This window comes from Symphodus melops, assembly GCF_947650265.1.
Source record: "Symphodus melops genome assembly, chromosome: 1".
NCBI lineage: Eukaryota > Metazoa > Chordata > Actinopteri > Labriformes > Labridae > Symphodus > Symphodus melops.
In genome coordinates this window covers 10,516,082-10,539,233 of record NC_136691.1, presented here as the reverse complement: position 1 = coordinate 10,539,233, position 23,152 = coordinate 10,516,082, and the positions used below count along the sequence as shown (strand labels likewise).

At 41.6% G+C, this 23,152-nt stretch overlaps 1 protein-coding gene across 5 annotated transcripts in view; it reads left to right on the top strand.

Moving 5' to 3' along the window:
* The window catches only part of nhsl1b (NHS-like 1b), a 96,080-nt gene that overhangs the window by 26,632 nt on the left and 46,296 nt on the right, over window positions 1-23,152 (top strand). Inside the window, exon 1 of one of the 5 annotated variants that reach the window (XM_079354653.1) lies at window positions 13,020-13,097. The exons of 3 other annotated variants lie outside the window; for them this stretch is intronic. Coding sequence is in view for 1 of the 2 variants with exons in the window: in XM_079354652.1 (XP_079210778.1) it covers window positions 20,849-20,864 (16 nt within the window). In the remaining variant the exon portion in view is untranslated. Of the gene's footprint in view, window positions 1-13,019; window positions 13,098-20,614; window positions 20,865-23,152 lie in introns of those variants that run through there. One more of the 5 variants, XM_079354652.1, reaches the window with a different exon arrangement.

Below are 23,152 nucleotides of genomic sequence, written 5' to 3'. Positions count from 1 at the left end.
CATAGCATTGAAAGAATGAACTCCCACTTTGTTTATATCACTCTGTGTGGGTGTGTCTGACCCAGGGCACTCAATGTTGACCCTATCTATTGTACGAGTGTGTGTGTCCATGTGTGCGTGCTCCTCATTACACTCATGGTTCGCCTCTAATGTGCCTTAAACGCTGCGAGTGTAACGGCTGCAAGTCTGCCAGCTGGTCTAGCCAGCAACTGCTGATCTGGATTCTGCTTTAAATCCCTAACCGACAAGACGACTTGCTTAGGGAGCCGCTCTTGGATCAGGAATACAGAAAATAAGCCAGCAGGGAGGGGAGGGGGGGGGGGGGGGGGAGCACAGACAAGAATCTATGTGTGTGTGTTAGTGTGTGTTTGGATGTGTGGATGTTTGTAAAATAAAGCTGGGGTCAGTCCAGCATTTAAAGGAGGCTTGTGCTCGGTTGATGTAGTGCTATGAGCCTGGATAAGAGGGATGAGCTCAGAATAACGAATGGGTTTGCATACTGTGTGTGTGTGTGTGTGTGTGTGTGTGTGTGTGTGTGTGTGTGTGTGTGTGTGTGTGTGTGTGTGTGTGTGTGTGTGTGTGTGTGTGTGTGTGTGTGTGTGTGTGTGTGTGTGTGTGTGTGTGTGTGTGTGTGTGTGTGTGTGTGTGTGTTCACAGCTGTAGAGGGCAAAACGCCAGACCTAAAGTCGGCCCCTATTGTCACGGTAACGGTCGGCCTGCCGTCTGCTCAATCAGCATAATTTACTCAGTCTCTCACTCTCGCTGTCTTTTGTTTTCTGTCTCAATCACTTTCTCTCTCTCTCTTTATCGCTCTCTCTCTCTCTCTCTCTCTCTTTATTGCTCTCTCTCTCTCTCTCTCTCTCTCTCGTTTTCTGTTTGTCACTGCTGTCCCTCTCCCTTTTCTTCTTTCACTCTCATCTCACTGTCTCACTCGACCTCTTACTGTTTTAAAGTCTTCTGTAACGGTCTTCCTCTTGAAATCAGAGCCAAAGGAAGCACAGAGTGCGTGTTTCACGAAGACTGTCGAGTTTAAAGTCTTTCTGATGAGTATGAACACACACACACACACACACACACACACACACACAGCTGTACAGTAGTAAGGCTGCTGCTACTGTTATTTCACACATCCTGCTTTTTATTGGCGTTCTCCTCTCACTGTGTGCTTGTTAAAAGACTTTACATGTAAACACATGGTGTTTAATACTCACACCTCTCAGGCTGTAAACCGGGACATGCCGATTAAAACGTCACTTTTTCTGCCGTCTTCTTTGTAGTTTCTTGTCAATGCATCTATATTTTTTGGGTTCTACACACTCCCACACAAAGAAATAACTTGTGGACTATTGCACCTTTACTTTTGCTGGCCGCGTCGTCTGATTGGGTTTCTGGTGGGCTGCCAGATTGACTGTCAGCACATGAGCTGAACTTTGTCTTCGCTCTCTGTCTGACTTTCCAACCCTCTCCCTTTTAGGCGAAGCCTGTCCCTCCCCAGGGAGTCCAGTTTATTGTGGAAAACCACGGCCTGGAGTGGTTGATTTGTTTTTGGTTGCACATCAGTAACGTTAAAACAAAAACACATGTTCAAAAGATTTTTTTTTTTTTTCATCATATTATCTAGTGACAATAACCCTGAAGAAGGACAATGACTGTTCCCAGGGCTGTTAAACAACAGTCAATATTTATTGTTTGTATTTCTTATACATCATCACCATAACAGAGTGTGAGAGACTGTCCTGTCTCTAAACAACATAAACCCTCAAACACATGTGAAACACAACAATTAGATGGTATAATGCAGAACCAAAGCAATCCATGTTATGGTAAGAGGTCTTATAATTGGCAGTGACAATTTAGGAGCGTTGGAGAAAATGTCTTCAGCACATTCAGCGTGGAGCCGCCTGTTGTCACCTGGATGTGAGTGACGTTTCAACAGGTTGCGGTGCTCGTCTGTCAATGCGTCTGTGTCATGGTGACAGCGTAAAATGTGCAGACGTACGTTTGCAGGCCACATTGGCACGTTTACAACGTTTGAGTTTGTATTCACGTCTGAACCTGTGCGGTAACATTTAAACATTCTTCTGCCCTGATCGGTGCTTCCCTTCAAACAGCTGCTTGTCAAACTGCCGTCACCACACAAGTTTGATATAAACGCACACACTGAGCACATCCTATGGCAGATTGAAAATCAGGTTCAGCAACATGTCAGAATTACATGAGCCCAGGTTAAACACTGTGGCATTGAGAAAAGTGCAACCAGCACGCCTCTAATTCTCTACCTAATTCAGGATATGGAGAACTAATAAGCAGATTGAAGGGTTAGGATTGATAACAAGTTGAATTGATTCACCCAAAACAATTAATAAACAGTTGGAATTGTTAGCTGACTTAAAGGATACGTGGTTAAAGTAATTAACTAGAGATATGTAAAAACAATGGAAAAAGACACAAACTATTAGCTAGTCAGTAGGCCTTCATGATTAATTGAAATTTATTTTCTATCCTGATTTTGCCCTCATCATCACCATCAAGAAAACATGATTGACAGTGAATATTTACAGTACGTTTAAAATGTGCTCCGCCTGTATCTGTGTGGTAGATGTTTGAAAATGTGAACCAAACATGTTTGGTTATGTATTATATGTTTTCTAACTCACATTAAAGTTTGTCTACATACGACTTTTATCAGCTCTCAACATGCGTCCATTCAGTTCTCTTCTCCACACAGACGCACGCTCAGCCTGCAGGTTTCACCCTGCTTCAACTCTTTCTATTTCTTCTATATGACAGGAGGCTAAGTGTTGGGAGGATAAATTAGAGCCACTTCAAAGTAGACATTTAACTCTTAAATATTCTCCCTGCTCTTCCAAATGGTCACTGGCAGTACTATTTCTTCCACTATAGAATTTACCACCTGTCTATAATTTGAAGAATACCAAAGTCTGCGTGAAAGCTTCAATGCACATCTGGCCTCAGGTTTGCTGGAAAAGCTCCTTCACTCAGGCATGACTGATCAGGAATGCACAGAGTTGACCGCACCCTCTCTCCCCTTCAACCACTGGACGCAGACCTGTTGGGCATGTGTGTGTGTGTGTGTGTGTGTGTGTGTGTGTGTGTGTGTGTGTGTGTGTGTGTGTGTGTGTGTGTGTGGGTGTCCTACTCAAATTACAAGAGTTAATTTGTCTTGTAAGCTTATAGTGCCACTCCTTACTCAAACTTCTTTTCTTTTCATGCTATGGCATCGAGTCGTTGTTCTCTCTTCCCCTCTTGTTCTCTCTCAGTTTTCTTCTCTCTCAGTTTTCTCTCTCTCTCTCTCTCTCTCTCTCTCTCTCTCTCTCTCTCTCTCTCTCTCTCTCTCTCTGTGTCAGAACAGAGACGAAGCTTCTCACCTCATCAATCTACAGCATGATGATAACATAAGTTCCTTAAACGCACAGTCGCACACCTAATCTGTGCTACTTTGTTCTTTGTTTTCAAGATAGCGTGTTTGTTCATAACATTTGTAAAATATGTGTGACCAAACCTCTGCTCATGTTTTTGCACTAAGCAAATGTGACTTACTTTTAAACCAAACCCAAGCCCTTAGTCAGCTGCTTTTAGGAGTTAGAAAGGTCAAAGGTCAATACCTGCTTCACTTTTCTCTTTGCCTCTATGGCTGAACTGCACAGACATACACACACACACACACACACACACACACACACACACACACACACACACACACATTCTTAATTGACGAGTCACAAGAGCGGTGTCTGAGAATGGTGCTCCTAACTAAGCCAGAAGCTTTTACTGGAGAATAATAGAATTAAGTGACACACACTAGTTCGCACATGCGCACACACACACACACACAACACACACACCTTACTTTCTGCTAGAATAATAGATGTTGGGATAATGGAGCACGTGGCCAGTGGAATGAGGGGATTTGTCTTCAGACTGGAGTGAATGGACAAGAGTTGACTACAGGGGTTACAGGGATTAGGTGCTGTCTAAAACCTCCACACAGGATGCTGTGTGTGTGTGTGTGTGTGTGTGTGTGTGTGTGTGTGTGTGTGTGTGTGTGTGTGTGTGTGTGTGTGTGTGTGTGTGTGTGTGTGTGTGTGTGTGTGTGTGTGTGTGTGTGTGTGTGTGTGTGTGTGTGTGTGTGTGTGTGTGTGTGTGTGTCCTCGGCTTCTCTAAAGAGGACAAATATAGGCCTTGAATGTTTGAGATAGCAGAGTTAACCATGACTAAAGATTTGTATCTCTGCACTTAACCATGGTACACAAAAACGCTTAATTCCCTGTAGGCCACGAGCAAGTGTTGTGTTTATTGACTCTAGTCTTACAGTGTAATGTTTGTGTATACAAACACACTGACAAAAGTACACAGAGTTTTCTAGCTCACTTAACCTGAAGGTCCAAGGCGCCTCAGAGAATCTTCGATCTGATGGTGTCCCCTTGTGGTTTAAAATAGTCATTACACATCAGCAATGTGTGAAAGATGAAAAGGATTTATATACTCATTGTTAAAATGTGAAAAAGTCACGGCTTACTCCTTTAAATGCATATGCATGTACAAATGTTACATTGTTACAAACATTGAATGTTTAAATATAAAAAATGTGTAACAAACAGGCCGTTTTTATTTATAGTCTAAGAAGGGTTTCCTCTTTTTTATATTAATCTGGCTATCAAAGCACAATCTCCAATGCTTTAATCATTTAGCTAATGTATTTACATAACAAAGGAAAGCAAAACATTTTTGCAGTTAATGGTCATTTTTCTTCATAATAGGTAAAAGAAAAACTTAAACTAAAAACTGACGAGTTGTCAAATAATAATAATATAAGTCTTTATGTGAAGTGTTCCCAATGATTGCTGGGATTAAACGGACTTTATTGAAATTGTATCAACCACCTTGTGTACTTCCATCCACCACCAGAGGGCTGTTGCTGGGCTACCAGCACTTCCCTGCCCTGCTGTACCCCACCCTGCCCCACCCCTTAGAGGTCAGGTTAGGCTGCTAACCTGATAGGCTTACCTTAGACCATGTGACTCCCCTTTCCCTCATCCTATTTTTTTATTATCATGTCGTAGATGAGTCACTTTTATTCTCTGTCATCTGCTTCCTCCTTCAACTTTGTTACATAATTACAGTTTATTTGTACTGATGGACTTTGTTGGCGGAAGGGTATAGTCCTCTTGTGACCTTGTCTCTGTGTGTGTGTGTGTGTGTGTGTGTGTGTGTGTGTGTGTGTGTGTGTGTGTGTGTGTGTGTGTGTGTGTGTGTGTGTGTGTGTGTGTGTGTGTGTGGGTCCATGTTCATTGCAAAGAGATACTGAACAATTATGATTAAGGTTAACCTCACGCCACCCGTCAAACCTCCCATCATTCTTTGAGGCAGTTTAAGTGCATCAAGCCACATATGAGGTTAGTCGATGGACTCCAGTGACCCTGCTGGGGCTCAGATGGCTAACTCAGTGAGTTGTCCTCCACACACGTACGTACACTCACACACTCACACATTCACATATGAATACTTGTGGGAACATAAGGCTACACACAACATATGCAAGCACTATACATTAACGTGCCCCCTCTCACAAATCTTTGTTTCTTTGAAATGTCACATAATCCCACATGGAGATGAGAAAGGAGAGTCTCTCGTGTATTACTGTCAGTGTGAATGATCCATCACCCCTTTGCAAAGCCTCATGGGAGTCTGAAGAGATCTCCTGCACTATATGTTGCCACTAACACTTAAACTACTATAACGCAATTTAACATTATGCATAATGTGCATTCATAAGCAGTGGTGCTCTTTATAATCCTATTTATGTGGGATTGCCAAAGGACAGTCAATGACATCTGAAAGATGAAGTGAAGGAAAAAAACAGACCTCATGCTGTGTTTTAAATTAAAACGTTTGTAAAATGAGCTTTAAATAGTTGTTTATGCCTCGTATGTTTCTGTCCCATATTACCACCTGCATTAAGGAGCTAAACGTGTCGATGAGATTAGGAGGGAGCGTTAGAAACACACAGGGTATACACTTCAGTGTCAGGGGACGAGATTAAGCGCGAGATAAACGATTGTGTCAGGCATGCTGCCAGCAGAGGTGAAGGGTAAACTCTCAGGTTCAACTAGAGGTCAGCACTCAGAGGTCAGCATTCAGGTCAAACAGTAGTCATGAGGTGACAGTAGATAATGAGCTTCTCCTAACAGTTAAGATAAGAAAAGGATACGGAGCAGACACCAAGAGGGCAGTCTGAGTATATGATACAGCGTCTCATCTCTTCCTGTGTGACACTTTTAGTTCGGGCAAAAGGGAAAACTGTTTTAGCCTTTTGTTTTTTATTAAAACTCACTGCACTACTGTCAGTTGTGGATCTTTTTTTTCCCATTTCCTGTTGTGCACCAGTCTGCACACTGTGAGCTCACCACTGCAGTGCTGACGGGTTTGGTTGAACTTACCCAGATGATCAGAGACTCTTATTTATTGAAGTGAAAAATGTGTAAGCACAGAAGACAAACGTTTTATGTTTTTCCACATGATTGCACATGATGTTATAGGTTTTCTTTCTCACAGCCAACGTTCCAATCTTCCGCTCACTTTGATGACAAAAACAGGCCAGTGCTCTTCCCTTCACACTGCTGGAGTGAAGTCATTCCCTCCTTCATTGAGGATATAATTGGAACTCTTCCCGCTCACTCCATACTACTGTCAGCCGTCTTAAAAATACAGCTCCTTAATGATCAGTTGGTTAACAAGCATTTACTTTCAGTATGTTTCTCATCTTCCATACAAATGTCTCTTACTACTGTTGGAAATGTTCTCTGTCATACCCTATTGTTTTAATAATAAAAAAGAAGAGGGAGTTTGCTGATACCTGCTATACAATGTATGCCTTACCATGAGTACCATGGTACGACATTATAGAAAGACAAAGTGTGTCAGTGAATCTCACTGACGTTAACCATATATAATACAATAGTGGTAAACTCTGATTTGAAGCAGATGAACGTGTGTATATAATATCACACGCTTCTCTGAGGCACAATAATGTATCTCACAAGACGATGTCGAAGTAAGAAGCAGAGGCCTCTTTGCCCTTCAGGGAAGATTCCAACACCTACTGAAGGAACCTAATATAGCTCTTACTGTGTACACACACACACACACACACACACACACACACACACACACACACACACACACACACACACACATACAGGTTGACTTACATTACCTCCCAGGAGGTGTAACCTACTTAACTGTTTTTATTCAGGCCTAAACATTTTCCTTTGACCATACCTTATAACGTAACTTCAGCTCCTTTATTTCTCAACATCAATCCAACTGTGATTCACACAGATCTATTTTTGATTGCGCCAATATTAATTTTGGGAATCCGCTCTCAAAAAGAAAATCACCAACAGTTGTGGCTTATGGCATGATGTAGACAAAAACACAAACAAACACCGGCATCTTTCTAACTGCCTCAGTAAATATGGGGCGCTGTCTGGTAATAAAAGCCTTCCTCTGCGGTGTAGCAGAACCCCTGTGTTTAGCTAGCTCTGTGATTGTGTTACCACACACACACACACACACACACACACACACACACACACACACACACACACACACACACACACACTCCGAGACAGTACTTATTTGGCAGACACACTCAGCCAACACTTTGGTGTGTGTGTTTGCTTTTATAAAGGGGCAACTGTGGACTTTTGGATGCACTGACCGCTGCTTTCACATCTTCACTCTGGAGTTTATCTATTTATTTACCTTTCTGTGACAGTGTCATGTTAGTACTCATTCGTCGCTTGTCTTTCTAGTCTGATTGGGTTACTTGGCAACTGGACTGCTCTAATGTCACTACCCTGACATCCTGTCTGTTTCACCCATCAGTGACAGCGTGTTGGGTGTGTGAGTGAGTGTTTATGTGTGTGTGTGTGTGTGTGTGTGTGTGTACAGTGCATGAGTGAAATGTATTCTTTTCATCTTTGTTGTAAATGTTTATTTAGTATGATATATCTTTTGGCTGGCTTAGTAAGTCCTCCGTAATTTTGATTTAATTACAGGATTTTGTTTTTTTTAGAGTCATGAGTTTTATCTTCAGAATCAGCGGTTTAAAGCACAGTTTCAACCACTGTATCCAAACTGTTGATTTCATATAATTTAGCTTTAATTATGACTGAAGTGTTGAGTTTAGTCCATCATTGTCTGGTCCCCCTCCTTTGTCTCCTGTCTTATCATGTGTGAGAGGAATATCGTGGCCTGTACAGCCTGTTTAAACAGCAGCTCCTTCAGGGTCCGTATCATTGCCTCGTGCCTCTAATGATAAAATCTAATGTTTTGTGTTCTAATGTCTTGTTATTGTTGTCAGTCACACCCTTTGTTCCTTGGCTACATGTGTTGCCCCCAACTGAAAAGACGCTTTTGCAGATGGAATCTTCGAGGTCTGTTTAGATGTGTTTTACTTCAATTACTGTGTGACTGCATTTGATCCAGAGTGGTTTACTGTTCAACAACGTTTAAAGATGACACTTCTACGGCGGTCCCAATGGATACTTTAAGGGATTTAATATGCAGCTTAAATCTGACGTCACAAAAACTAAAATGCAGGGTTAAAGTTGGCCCTATATTCTAACTGTAGTTCCTTTCAATATGTCCTCATAGTTTCTCAATGTTATTGTCTAATTCAGATATCCAGTTAATGTCTCTTTTACCACAGAACAGCTCATCTTCATAAACAAGACTCGACAAGACTCTTACTGCTAAACTCATTTTCAGGTGTCCGAGTGCAAACAGCTCCAACAGAAATCCATGTTTTTAAAGTAGGTTGATGCGATTCCCTCTGTATTTACATCAGTGTGGTGGATATATAAGCTGGATGTACCGAATGATACGTTACAGAACATAAACTAGTTCATGGTCTTATAATTAAAAAGTAGAGAAAATGTTAACATGAAAAGCTTATCTTTTAATTCTGATTAGAAGTAGGCAGACCGTAAGCTCTTACTGTACACGTCCACCTCAGAGATCGATTCAGACATTGATTATTGTAACTGCTGTCTCGTGTCTGAGTGCAGCTTTGAGGGGAATCAAAACGAGGAGATTTAAGAAATGGAAAAGAGGTGGAGGTTAAGCCAGGATGCTGACCTCTTATGATGAACTTTGACCTTTCGATTCCCTTTGGGAGTTATGGCAGTAAAACAGCTTTTCCTTCTGAAAAGAGGAAATCAATAGACTCAACTGCTCCTGGCCGTTTCTCCATCTTTTTGCCCTCAGTGTCTCTTCTTTATCCTCTTGATGGTTAGAACTGCAGGAGGTTAACAATTGTTGTCATCAAAGCCAGTTATTGTATCACTCATTAAATGTTTTAATACCTTGTGATCTGATCCCCTTACCGCTGCACAGTAGAGTCATTTAGATTAATAATTGAAGGACTGCCATTATGTGTCATCAGAGGTCTTAAAAATACATGCACGCGTGTGTGTTTTCGTGCGTTTGTTCATGTGTGTCAGCGAAGCAGGCAGTTTTATAAACGCAGTGCTGAGGTGGTAGATTTCATCTCTAAAGGGAAAAAGAAAATGAGGTTGGGGTCCTTGTCTAGGTTTACACCACACCCCCTCCACACATCTGGGATCAGCTTTCAGCGGTGTAATGGATCCACAACAAGGAGTTATGGCTTCAAATTAGCATCTAGACGGAAGCTACTTCCTCTACGTTTCTGTTTTTAGGTCTAATTAAGATTGTACGACTGGAAACGAGAGTGAAAGGGACTGATTAGGGTTTACTGTTCCACTTGTGCTTAATGCATGCACACACACACACACACACACACACACACGAGCACACAGCACTGGCTCATTGACACACCTTGGTGGTCGCACACTCCCTCTGCGGTTACACATGGGTGGGTAAAAAACCTCCGCCTCCCAAACATTCTTGCCTCACCTCATAAAGACTTTGTTTTTGTCCCTGCGGGCCTCTCTGGCCTTTTTTAACATGTCCCATCCATACATGCTATGCAGCTAAATACTGTACGTGTGATTCGTCACACTTTACACATACATACCCATGTTACAGCTGCACAGTTTTCTCAAACACCCTCGTTTGTGTTTTTAATCAGCATGTTGCTGAGTCTTGTTCAGTGTTGACTTCAGGTACTTTAGAATAAAATAAAATGTCTTTATTGTGATTATACAATTGTACAACAAAACCTTTAAAGTGCACACAGCTATAAAAAAAACAACAGAAGAAGAAATAAAAAGTAACTCTTTTTCAAGTGAGACATTTGTGACATTTACATTTGTGGTTAAACCCGTTGCTTAAAGCACCTCAGGCAGAATTTCAGCTGTGTTTCAGAGTGTCTTAACATACATTTAAACTCACAGCTAAGTGCTTCAAAAAGTCGCCGAATGTAGTGCTTTCCAGTCCCCTCATTTATTTGTTCTGTTGAAAATGACACTTTATGTTAAAATAATGGTGATTTGTGTAATTTGGACTGCTTGTCCCTAAAAGTCTCTCTGTGTTTTTTTATTTTTTTTGATGACAAGTACAATAAGGTTAAGTAAAGAGAAGGAGTTGTTGAAAAAAAAGGTGTGAGGAAGAGAGGGAGGAGCGGTTGTCAGGGGAGGGGCAGAGAGCGAAGATCACAGAAAAACAGAGGGAATGAACGAGGGAGGGAAAGAAGAAGGGACGGGCTTACTCATATTACAGCACCGTGGCTTCTAGGGTTGGGTGTAATCCTAACTCTGAACTCACAACACACAAAGTCAAATCTTACACATACACTTGCACGCCGGAGGAGTCCAGGAAACCCTCGCCGGCACGTATATTTCTGATCAGCCTGTCTGTGCCGTCACGTGTTGAGCAGGTGTGGGCTCGCCTTCTGGATGTTTTTTTTTTTTGCTGCATGCAAATCAACTGAGCTGAATGAAGAGACAGGAGTTATTCTACATCAGCGTTCTTTGTGCACTTTTTCATCATGCACCAGTGACGACGATGAAACACCTGTGAAGGTGTAAAATAGAACCCTGAGGGGAAAAGAAAAAAACAAAACAAAGGTATTGACAAGAAGTCTGGTGAAATTCTTTGGGAGCCCCGAGAAGCGGCGTCTTCTTTCTCCCCCTTGGCATTCCTGCACTCACACAAACATAATAGAGGATCTCCATTTGGAACTTCTGGCGGGAGGATTCCACATGTGAGTGTGTTTGAGTATGCATGTAACTTCATCAGGCTGGGAATAGACCCAGTGAAGCTGGAGCCTGCTGCTCTGGCTTGGCGCTAAGACAGTGTGTGTCAGCTGGTGTGTGCTAACAACTGGAGGTAACGGCACTCAAGGGCATGCATGGCCGTAAACAACAGCCGATGACTTACTGTCATTCAAAAGTATCTAATTAAGATGTGGAAACCTCTGTAATGCCTCACCAAGGAACATCCCAGCCAGCAGTTGAGTGTTTGCCACAGCCGATTGCTTGATTGCATAATTAACTCTCTTTGGTTTGGGAATCATGCCCAGAGTCTTTAAACCCAAAGGAAAAGAATGGAACAAACGTTTTTCAAGTCTGGATTCTGACACAGAGATAACTGAGGGAGAACGAGGTTTGTTGCAGACTTTCACTTCATGACTCTTACCTGGAGAGGACGCCTCCTCCAATGAAAAAGAAAACTGGGCTTTGGCAAGAACTTCTGAATTCTGATTCCGAATAGTAATCTGTGTTTTAACGCGTATGCAGCTGGAGTTGGATTCTTCCTTCAGATGTTTGGAATCTGATCATCTCAACAGAAGGTTTGTATCTTCCATCCAACCTAAGGATCCACATCTGATCATTATAGTTCCAAAATCTGGGTTTAAAGACGTTTCAATCAGACATCTTCGCGTGTTGGACTCTACTCCCCCTGAATAAGGATGAGGGGAGACCGGAGGTCCGCTTCCTTTCGTAAGGAGAAACCTGCGGGTCTTTCCCGAGCTCTCAGCTGGCTGAGCATGTCCAACCTCTCACGGCAGAACGGTCGAATCTTCCACAGTCAAAGTGAGCTCCACACCGTCCACCATCGTCACGCGTACTCGCACACTCACCTTCATACCGCAGAAGGAGACAAGGGTGATGATGACGACTGGGTGTACAAGCCTCAACACAAAATAGGTGAGAGTGAGCAGACAAAAAAAAAGTGCATGAAAGGCACATTTCAAGCTCTTCTACCGTTTTCTTCCTGAACATTTTTTTTTCTCGAAAATTTAAAACAGCTTGCACCTGAAATCTTCCAGACTTTCTTATTCACACATGTCCCTCACAGCATGAATTTTTCCGTGTGTGTGTGTGTGTGTTTGGGGAGGCAACACATGACATAAAAAAAAGCCAAGAAAAAATGGCAATCTGAGTAGAATACACTGACATTATCCATGCCTGCTTCAGAAGAATTTTCCAGAATATTTCCTACTGTGTTCAAGCAGGAGAAAGTCTGGACAGCATATGGATGAAAAGTGGAGAGGTTTCCTGTACACTTGCAGTTTTAATCCAAATATTTTGCAACCTTTGTAGAAGGTTTGCTCATGTATGAAACATATGGTGTATCTGTTAATGCTCTTCATTTTGGCTGTCATTTGGGGAAATGACCATTAAACTACATGTGCTATGTTAAGTTTGGCTGCATCCCAACTTGTCACCATGCTCTAGAATGGATGTTTGTTCTCACACTCCGTCAGGAAACCAGTGAATGACTTGTTTACATGCACAAGCAACGCAAGAAGTGGGTCACTGTCTTTTTATGGCCCCTTGTTCTCCGACTCCACGTCCCTGGCACTTCCTGGCTGCTATAGAGAGTGAGCGCGAGTTGTCCAGAATCAGTGGACACTAAGACGGTCAAATAGCACTTTGTGTGTGCGATAGGTAAACACAGATGCATCAGGCCGGAAGTTAGTGATGTCACAGGCTTGGTGATGCCACAGGCTGGTGGCGATGTCCGCTAAATGGTTTGGTGTCAGGAAAAGGGAGGGAGGGGAGTGTGGGGGGGTCTGACATTTCTCAGTCAGACCAACCGTTTCTTTCATTCGACTTTCATGTTTGGACGTCATCTTGGCTGAGGTAGGAAATCCCATTTATACTGCTCTCTTTACATCAGGAGTGTTGTGTTACGAGATGAGCCTCATCATTTATTGAACATGTCATTGGTTTTGTGTGTGTGTGTGTGTGTGTGCGTGTAGCTGGTCAGTGATGTCAATAGGACTCTGGGGACAATGGTTGAAACTGTAGTCGAACCTTCACCTGAAATGGAAAAGACTCGGCTGCTGCTTACTGTAGCCACACGCTAATCTTCAGTAATGCTGACCCTGACCAGATGCAGGTCTGTTTGGCTGTTAGCAGCAAGGGACGGCAAGAGTCTGTTTAACACAAATCATCATTCACTCTCAGTGGACTTATCAAAAGGATCAATACTCAGATATTGTTAGGGAGCTTTCAGCTTCTGAAGACTTTTTCTTATTGACAGAAGTGCAATGAAAATGGATGCCACTGATTTTGAGCTTTCTGACTCCACAAATGTTGGTAATGTGGGCTAATGAGTAGAAACTCAAACTAGCTACTGAGCCAAACAACCGACAGTATAGGTTTCTCACATGGGTTGAAGGGTCCAGAAGTATTTTTGTCTGCAATTATTAATAAAGTTTGTAAGAAACCAAAAATAGGCTTCATCACATTTAACACATGGGTCTAGTAATGCCAAAGACCTTTTCGATCCCATATTCACCATGTAATACTGACAGTTTCAAGCATGGTATGTTGTGGGTGTTTATATTTAAGAAATGACTGAAACACATTTTGACATGCATCTTTAAGTGTTTCTGAACGACATGTGGTTCTACCTCACTGTCCATTTTGCGGCTTCTCTGGAATGCAGAGCTTGTGTCTGTAGTTGTCATTTATGTCTCTATCCTTCTCAATCACTCTGTCACCTCTGAACCTGCCCTCTTCCGAAAACAGCTCAGAGCTGCACATCGCTCGGATGTCTGACAGTCCTCACATTTTTCTTCAAGTCAAAGGTTAGACGCAGTGCTCACCATTTTAGAAATGCTGTCATTGTCTTTAGATATTGAACAAAATCACATCCGTTTGTGTAACATTTCTGTAGACCAGGATGAGCGTAATTGCGTGATTTTTTTTAAAAGCGGTTTTATTTTTGTATTATTTTTATTTTATTTTATTTATTTATTTATTTTTGTCGCCTGTTTGCACAACTATTTTTTTATTGGGTGTTGTTGTACTTTGTGGAGTGTTTTAATTTGTCCTGTGTGTTTTTTGTGTTTCGGAGAAGCCAAAGACAGATTTCCACCACGGTGGACAATAAAGTCATCTCATCTAATCTAAGTTATTTTAAAACGTGATGTAGAAGATATCTTTAAATATGCTTAAAATACAACCATCATAATGATTCAACTAATATAGGCACAGAATGACTGATGATTATGTGACTGGGAATATTTGCTCCATTAAATGCATCAGGATAGATCAAAATTACAAAGAAACAATATTGCATTTCTTTAACCTCCATGTATGTTCATGGAGGATTCCATACGATTTATAGGCAAATATGTAATATGCCACATCTTAATCAGGAGGTGCTTTCATTGATGTTGTGTCTTTGGCGAAGCTTTTCTATCCAATGTGACTGAATGGCACATCTTCTTGATTGTTGTTGACAATGATGATCATTGATTATGTGTGAGGTATGGCGTCATACATCAGATTTAAATGAGTGGATGTCAGTATATTTTAGTTAACCATGAACATGTTTATTCTTACAGGAAGTAAAGTTGGGTGTTTATTGATTTAGTCATATTAGCTGACAGCAAGTTTTTGAGATCATGAGAACACACCGGAGGGTGAATAAATAAAATAAGCAACAACAACAACAACAAGGCTTTTTCACCCACTTTTCACCATTTTTTATTCCTTTCTCTGTCACGCACACAGTCTGTATCTTTTTATAGCTAATTCCAGTCCAGAGTCATAGACAGGGCAATATAAAACTATTCCCTCCATAGCTCAGACACAATCATACACTCACTGTATATGTGCACACCACACAGAGGAAGCGTCTTCGGTTTGAACCTGAAGTATTTATAACATCTGGATATGTTTCCACACGCCTGCCAGGACCCATTACAAGACACATGGGCAGCCGCACGCCATGCATGTGTTTAAATATAGCCCTTAAATGAGGGCCTGTGGCTCCAAAACCTGCAATTTTAGAGCAGCTTCCAGCTTGACTAGTTGGGTGTTTGCCTCAGTTGCTAAGGCAACGGCTGCCAAGTGAGTGTTTCCTGGTGGGGTTGGTTTAGCCATCCTATTGCGACTACTATAAACCAATCACGTGTTAGAGACCCGTCTGTTAGACAAGCTCTGATTGGCTGTGCCCGTGAAGACGGGAGTAAGTTGAAATGAACTGAGGTTTAAAAATACTGAGTTGTGATTGATTTCAGGAAAAATAAGTTTCATAACTCCATCTTCTTACGCGGGACATGTAACTAAGGTGTTCCACAAGCTGAAACTGGCAAGCTACTCGCTAAAGAATAAAGAAATGCTTTTTCTTTTGTGAAGTGTTTTAGTTTCGTTCTTTCAAAAACTAGCTTGATCTTTTGTGTCTGAAGTCATGACAAAAAGAAATGATTTATCTGTTAGCCTTTCGGATGAACGCCTCTTTTCCTTCCTCTCTTCCTTCCTCTATTCGTCATCGACACAGACTGACCTGATCAATCCCCTCCATTAAACCTGTTGATCACTGTGTCTTAACCAATCTACGTGCACACATCGTGGTTGTCACAGTGAACTAAGACCTTACAGTTGGGCTTGGGGCAGAATTGCTGGCTCGTCTTTTTGATATGATTTGTATTCTGATACAGAGACGGTCCACACTCCAAATGAACTCCGTGACTCTGATGTAAGCCATTGAGATGTTCGTTCTTGGCTCATCAGCGTGCACCGTGTTAACATGCGAATAGGAAGATTGAGGGATCTTAATATTTGGCAGAAAGTGTGTGCCAGTGTATCACAGTGGTTTTATGTTTTTGACCTTAATCTACACATTTTGGGGGGGAAAAGTGTTGACCTATATATTTGCCATAACTCAGCAAACCAGTGTTTTAGAAGCCAAATCTAAAAATAAAAGCCGTTATTGAGCGAGCCGCGAAATTTGCTGTTATGTCATTTTGGTCTACATGAGGTGCACGGTGAAGTTTGAATAAACCTGAGAAAAGTGAAAAGTCTTTCCTTCCTGTCTTTTTGTTGGGACGTTCACATGCTGTGAGTTTGGACGCTTCCTTGCATGCACTTATTCCTTGTGTACACTCCTTGATACACACTGGTCATCATTCTGCTGTCCATGTGTAAACCCAGATTAGCAGATGACAATTCGCCGCAGGGGGGAGATGAGATGTATAAACCAGCAAATGCTCATTAGAGGACAAACTGGGAAATCTGCTGATGTGGCTCACAGCCCAGAGCGTATACGCATGCACACACGCACACACACACACACACACACACACACACACGCACACACATTTTACAGATTAATCTAAATTTACACACAACATGAACGCACAACAAAAGATGAAAGATGAAACTGTTTCTAACTGTTTTTCTCTTTCTTTTTCTCCCATGTGCTGACAATGATCTGACGATTTTCAGGTAAGTCACATCTACCTCTTTGACCCACATCACATCTTTTATATGACTGTATGAGCTGATCCCAGATCGGATTTACTGTATACCAAAAATCCTACAGAGCCTGCCAAACATCATAGTTGAACTTAAGCCTGCATCAAATCTCATTATCTTGTATAAAAAACAAAAAAAAAAAACAAATCTCTGATTTTCTGACTGTTTTCTACCATGTTGTATGTATCCTATTACCTTTGTGTTATGAGATGCATTCATGCCTGCCTGTAGTTGTAGGTGATAGATGGGACTTTACATTGTGAGCACATGGAGGTCTTTAGGTTTATAGTTTACACTCATGTTTTACCAATCCGGAGATGAGGCTTTCTAATCTGTCTCTACACATACTGAACATATATGACCTGTGATGATGCCTTCATGTGTAAGGAGATGATCTATTTGAATCCAACTCGTCTTTGTCCCTCTGTGTCTTCTTTTTGCTATCATGATGTTAGTATGTGATTTACTTGAGAGGACATGTTTTACACTTCAGGTTCTTTGTCATTGTGTGTCTCACTGTGATACGTTTTTTCCTACAACAATCTTAGATCTGGTCTGCGTGCGTTATTCAGTTTTATCTCGCCCTGACGCAGAGCCCACAGCTGACAGTAACAACATGTTGTGTTTGTGTTGCACTGTGCAGAACACTGCTTTAGATAATATGTTGTCTAATACGAGGCTGTAGGAATGATTCAGCGCTCTCCAAGAGTGTCTCTCTCTTTTCGAACAAAAGCTGTGTTTTGGACGTTGACACTAGTGGTTAGTTGAAATGCCTCTGAGGGCAGTGTTTGTAACCTGCAGCTGCAAAATGAGAATACCACTTAACCTGAAGACGTCTGTAACCACAAAGACAGACAAATAGAAATAGACACATTTCCAATGACATTCCAAAAAATCAATTCAAAATAAAAAAAAACAAGAACACAATCCCTCCCTAAAAAAATGTTATATAGATATTTTCAGATGAATGAATAAGTCAACAAAAAGTGTCTTTGTTTGTTTGTTTGACACACTCTTGACCTTTGAAACTTTTGACTGACGTAAGGAATGCACCGATGGTTTAACATCAGTATTGGCTGATACGTGTCCTGGTCACAGATATCGGCTAATCAGCAAATAATCAGACCACTGATGTCAGTGGCTGATGTGTATCTGTTGTGTTGCATCTATTGAATGCTGGCGAACTAGAAGACCTCAGTGCTGACTCTAAAAGAAAGGCTTTTAGGCTGAACAAACTTGAATTTGTTTTCATGGTCAAACGTTCGAGGAAATGTTGGCAGTGTGGGAGTCTTACACCGTCTGTGGGAAAGATCAGCAACACACAGTTTGTATGACATTTCCAAGCAACAACTCAAGAGCAGAAGCAAGTAACAATCTATACACATCCGATTTCATAGCTAAAAGAACAGACGTGAAGATTTATATAGAAGTGATGAAAAGTACACAATCAGTGCATCTCATAAACATACAGTTTAATAACATGGAATCATGATTAAATGATCAGAGTTCATCCATTTTAGCACAAGCAGCAGAAGCTTTATTTTTCTTCCAGCAGAAGATTTTTTACCTGACTAAAAATGTGACTTCTAAGTCACACACTCTGTGGTTGACACAGTTCATTTATCTGTGACTATCTGTTTCCATCCATCCCGCTTTGCTGCGTTTAACCATCATCAATAAACTCACTTCTCCAACTCAACAAAGCTCTCGCACAAGACGAAACCAAAAGGAATCTGTTAATGTGAGAATCAGGAAGTAGATGCTCCCTTTAATATGACGTGGTCATCGGAGGAAAAAAAAGAAAAGGTTGAAAATTAAATAAGTCAAGTTCATTGCTTTTAATATTGGTTGGTTAAAATGGGGAGAACTTCCACCTTCGTGCTTTTAACTATTTTTCCGAGAGCAGTTCATTGGTTTACCTCAAGGTTGTTTTTTTGTCTTTTTTTAGATACTTTTTATTGGGAAGGTTTTAGTTTAAGGTACTGTGGCCAACTCAGCGTCCAATTAAGGTGCAAGTTTGATAAGTCTGGTTTTATTGCCTGGTTGGGTGGGGCTATTTGCACATTTTTGTGTGTATTTTATTTATTTCAGGGCTGTGTTTTTGTTGCATTTAGATTTTATCCCTCTCATAGCGGCGCTCCAAGTTTCTCTCTCTCTCTCTCTCTCTCTCTCTCTCTCATACACAAACGTGCACGCACGCACACACACACACGCACACACACACACACACACACACACACACACACACACACACACACACTAATCAGCCAGTAATTGGTGACATCTGGTTGAGGCAGACGTGTCAGCCTGCCAGCAGCACTGGGGTGGGATTATCGTGTTCATAACACACACACACACACACACACACACACACACACACACACACACACACACACACACACACACACACACTTGGACTGTATACCTTTACTTCTGTTAGATAACTTTTACATAAATATGACCCTATTTTGGACTTTTGGGTGGGAGGATGAGAATCCACAACAGCGTAACATTGAGGTTCTAGTCTGTGAGTTCATGTTGTGTTTTGGTTTGTGTAAACATGATGAGTAGAGAGGGGGGATTACCTGCTCCCCCTTTCTACCTCTGTGACATTCAAAGTGAAGGCGAGACGTCACAGGGGCGTCAATATCTCTCCACAACCGCTCTGAACACGGCTTTTAATAGTCTTGCATTGCAACTCACTTATTGAGACTTGTGCGGCTTTTACCTTTAAACTCCACCAACTCTGTAAGCAGCTGTTTTTTGTAGTGTAAGAGGAAGCCATTACAGAGCGTCATTGGAAATCAATGACTTTTTGTGTCCAGCCTTGTTGTCCAGTAAAACAAACCTGATGTTGGCGCACCCTGTATTGTCACATTGTTAGATTTTGGAATCCCACAGTCACTGGACACTTGTGCTGTTGAGCTAATTGTGTATTGATTTCTGATTGCTTCATCTTCTGAGTGTTTCCTCTTCTGTCAGGGTTTGAAGAAGGAAGACTTTGGAAAACTGTATTTTCCATCATCCTGTCTTTTTCTTAAGCTGTGAGGTTTTATGTAACTTTTGTCCTGTGCTTCTTTTATCTCCGTCTTTAAAGCCCAGACATATTCACTGTGTTCTAAGTTTAGCTAATGGACACTAATCAGTTTCACTGTTGTTACCCCTGAAAGTTTCACAAGATAGAAGCAAAATCTTCTTTTTCATTTACAAATTACCTTTTGTCGACTTGGTTCTGTTTCCCATCTGTGTGGGATGCACCGAGCTTGTAGCTGCTTCTGATAGCAAACAGTCGATTGGAGGGATTAAAGCGATTATATTTGATCAGGGAACAATGGTTCGGCCTCAAGCCGGGGCCCCCGGCCTCACTCTGAACTGCTGACTGCTCAGATTCTCTACGATCACAATCCTCCACGGGGCTCACACTCGGTTTGTGGGTGTCATTTTGTGTTATCAAGGCTAACCCCAGAAAGAACGTCATTAGTCATTTACATCTTTAGTCCGATCACGGTCCCCTTATACCTCCATTTTTTTGGTTGATATATTTAACTTTGTAATCTTGTATTTTACATTTTGTATTTAATTTTGACACATTACTTTTTGTCGAGACTATTTTCTTCTGTCTAATTTTAGTATACCTAATGACCTACCTTCTACTTACAGCATCTCAAACTTCAGTTTTGGATCGAGTCTTGACTCTGTAAGTTTCAACCTGGATGGAGTGTAAAGATGAGGGGGTGTTGTCAGCCTGGTGGAGATACAGGGAGAGAGAGAGGGGAAGCAGAGTTAGCTTGGGGGGAGTGAGGGGGGGGGGGCATTTTCCTGCGGTGTAGAAGTTGGGTAGCTGCCACTCAGAGCGTGAGTGCATGTGTGGGGAGAGGGGAGAGACAGACAGGGAGAGAGATGGCAGCAGGAGAGAGGAGTGTGTGTGTCGGGATCTGTGTGTCCATGTGTGAACGCTTGGACCGAGTGGTGTAGAGAGAGAGAGAGAGAGAGAGAGAGAGAGAAGAAGAAAGGAGAGGAAAGAAAGAAGGTGGGAAGTCAGGAAACGGAGAAAAGAAAGAAACAGAGGACGGTGCTCGTGTTTGTTTCTTATGGATAAATGGAGGGATAACTGAAGAGCCATGTTCTGTCTGAAAGGTAAGTGTGCTGGTGGGACTTTCATCACCTCATTGTGACTTCAGGACTTTTCTCCCAGACTTCTCGGGACAAAGAAGTTAAACTCCATCTCTGTCTTCGGTGTGGAAAGTAATGTGTCACTGCAGCTTCCTCCGCACAATATCCTTCCTCATGTGTTTTTCTTTACTGAAAATCACCCTCCCGATTTTTTTCTCTTTAATCATTTCTCCCTCTGTTCTTTTTTTCCTGTCTGCCTCGTTCAGGTTCACTGACTTTATTCCTCCATCTGTTTGCTTTTTGATCACACTGACTCCCTGTTATTCTTGAGGTATTCCAGAAAAACACACAAAGGTACTGGGATATGATCTTTTTGCAGCGCGCTAAATCAGCTTTATATTTCCTTTTTCTTTTCTTTCTTTCTTTCTTTTTTTTTTCAATGGAGATGAACGATGGTAATGTTTCCCTGTCTGCATGTGAGTTTCCACATTAACAGCTGGCAAAGCAGTGCTGCTCTCCTGCAGAGTGACGCCATGTGTTGGCGATTACTTGACTGACCAGTGAAACTAAGATAAGGGATAAACTGGCTTCTCTTTTACTGGCAGCCTCATTGAGATCGTTTTTGTTTCTTCTCTTATCACACGCTTTGTTCCACTACTCAGCTACATTATGATCAACTTTATGTTCAGTGTTCGACTGCAAGCTCTTCCGTTATTGTTTCACACAGAAATCCTGACCTCACCACCATGAGCCGTGTATTAACGACGTCGGCATGAAGCTGTCCAGTAGATTGTTAGATGCCGTTTACACAAAGAAAAGGACTTTAATTTGGAAAGCTTGTTTAAGTTGTAAAAATCTGTGGGTCAACAGTTGCAGTAAAACGTTTTCGGTGGAGCTCTGCTCAGCTGTGTCTTACTGTATGCTCTTATCTCAGAAATTTTTGTGAAAACATTTCTGTAGGCTCTCCCAGAAATGATGCAACATGAATTGAACACTGCAGCCAGATGTAGTAATGTCCCAGTGCATCAACTGTACACAGTGATTTATGTTGTCAGTAACTTACACTTCATGACCCTGATCTGGAGAACCAGATGTGGGAGTTTTGTTGAAAGAAAAATTTCAGTATTTGTGAGATAAAGTAAATGACCATTTTGAAATTACATGACTCAGTTTTACTTTTTTTGTAAACTCTTTTTCCTGACACATTTTTTTCCCCCCCAAAACATTTATGTGAATCGTCCTTAAAAATGGAAGCCTCCCCATGTTTGAGGTTTAAAATGTACACATGCTGCAGTTAAAGCAAAAAGCCTCACAGCCATCTGACCCAAATCATGTGCATTACATGACATTAAATGCTTTGATCCCACCAGTAGATTACTCCGAGTTGGTTGCCAGTTTCTGAATGTCTGCTTATGTTATGATTTTAACAAGTCCTCTCCGCCAGCTCTGAGGCAGACGTGACACATATTCAGCCCACGTTCCTCCACATCCAGCTGTGGCCACACTGGATTCTCATCTGTTCTGACAACACCCCCCCCCCACACACACACACACACACACACACACATGCAGCTGTAAAGCTGAGCACTTCAGTGTAAGCCCTTTGCTCGCCAGTCTGACCACTTGGTGTGGCTTTTGGTAAGTTGCATAAGTTATTTCAACTTTGGACCTCCACTCCAGCAGAGTATATCAGCCCAGAGAGAAGACATTAGACGGGACTGAGAACGGATTAACTAAAGTGATTTTGGAAAACTTGTTCTCTCTCAAATTGGAGGTTTCCTGCTGTGCGCGGCATGTAAAAATGCAACATTACTGTCTGTGTTAAGCCTTTTCCTGCAAACATTTTATCGAGAATTCATTTGACCATCTCCAATCTGAGGGGGAAGAAAAAAAAAAGATGTCTTGGGCTGAATTTCAAGAGTTGTTGGTATGCATTCAACTCCTCTGATTGCAGTTCACTTGGAAGTGTGAGTGTTATAGCAGCTTCGGATGTTTGGATTGTGGACAGCAGATCAGGGGAAGCTGCTGATATTCAAGTCCAACCATAAACAGATTTTGTGGATAAAATGTGCACTTTGTGTAAAGAAGCCTGAAACTTCATTCAACCATCATATAAATACCGGTAAGCTTAATTGAGTCATTTTTGAAGTTTTATTCCATTTACCTACCAACTGAATTGTACAGTGGTTGGGTTTTTATTTATGCATCGTTTTAATATCTATTTGCATTCATACATAGATACACATATATACATATATAGCATTTTGTTTTTAGTTTTCCTTAATGTGTTAGTACTATGTGTCTGTGCTACC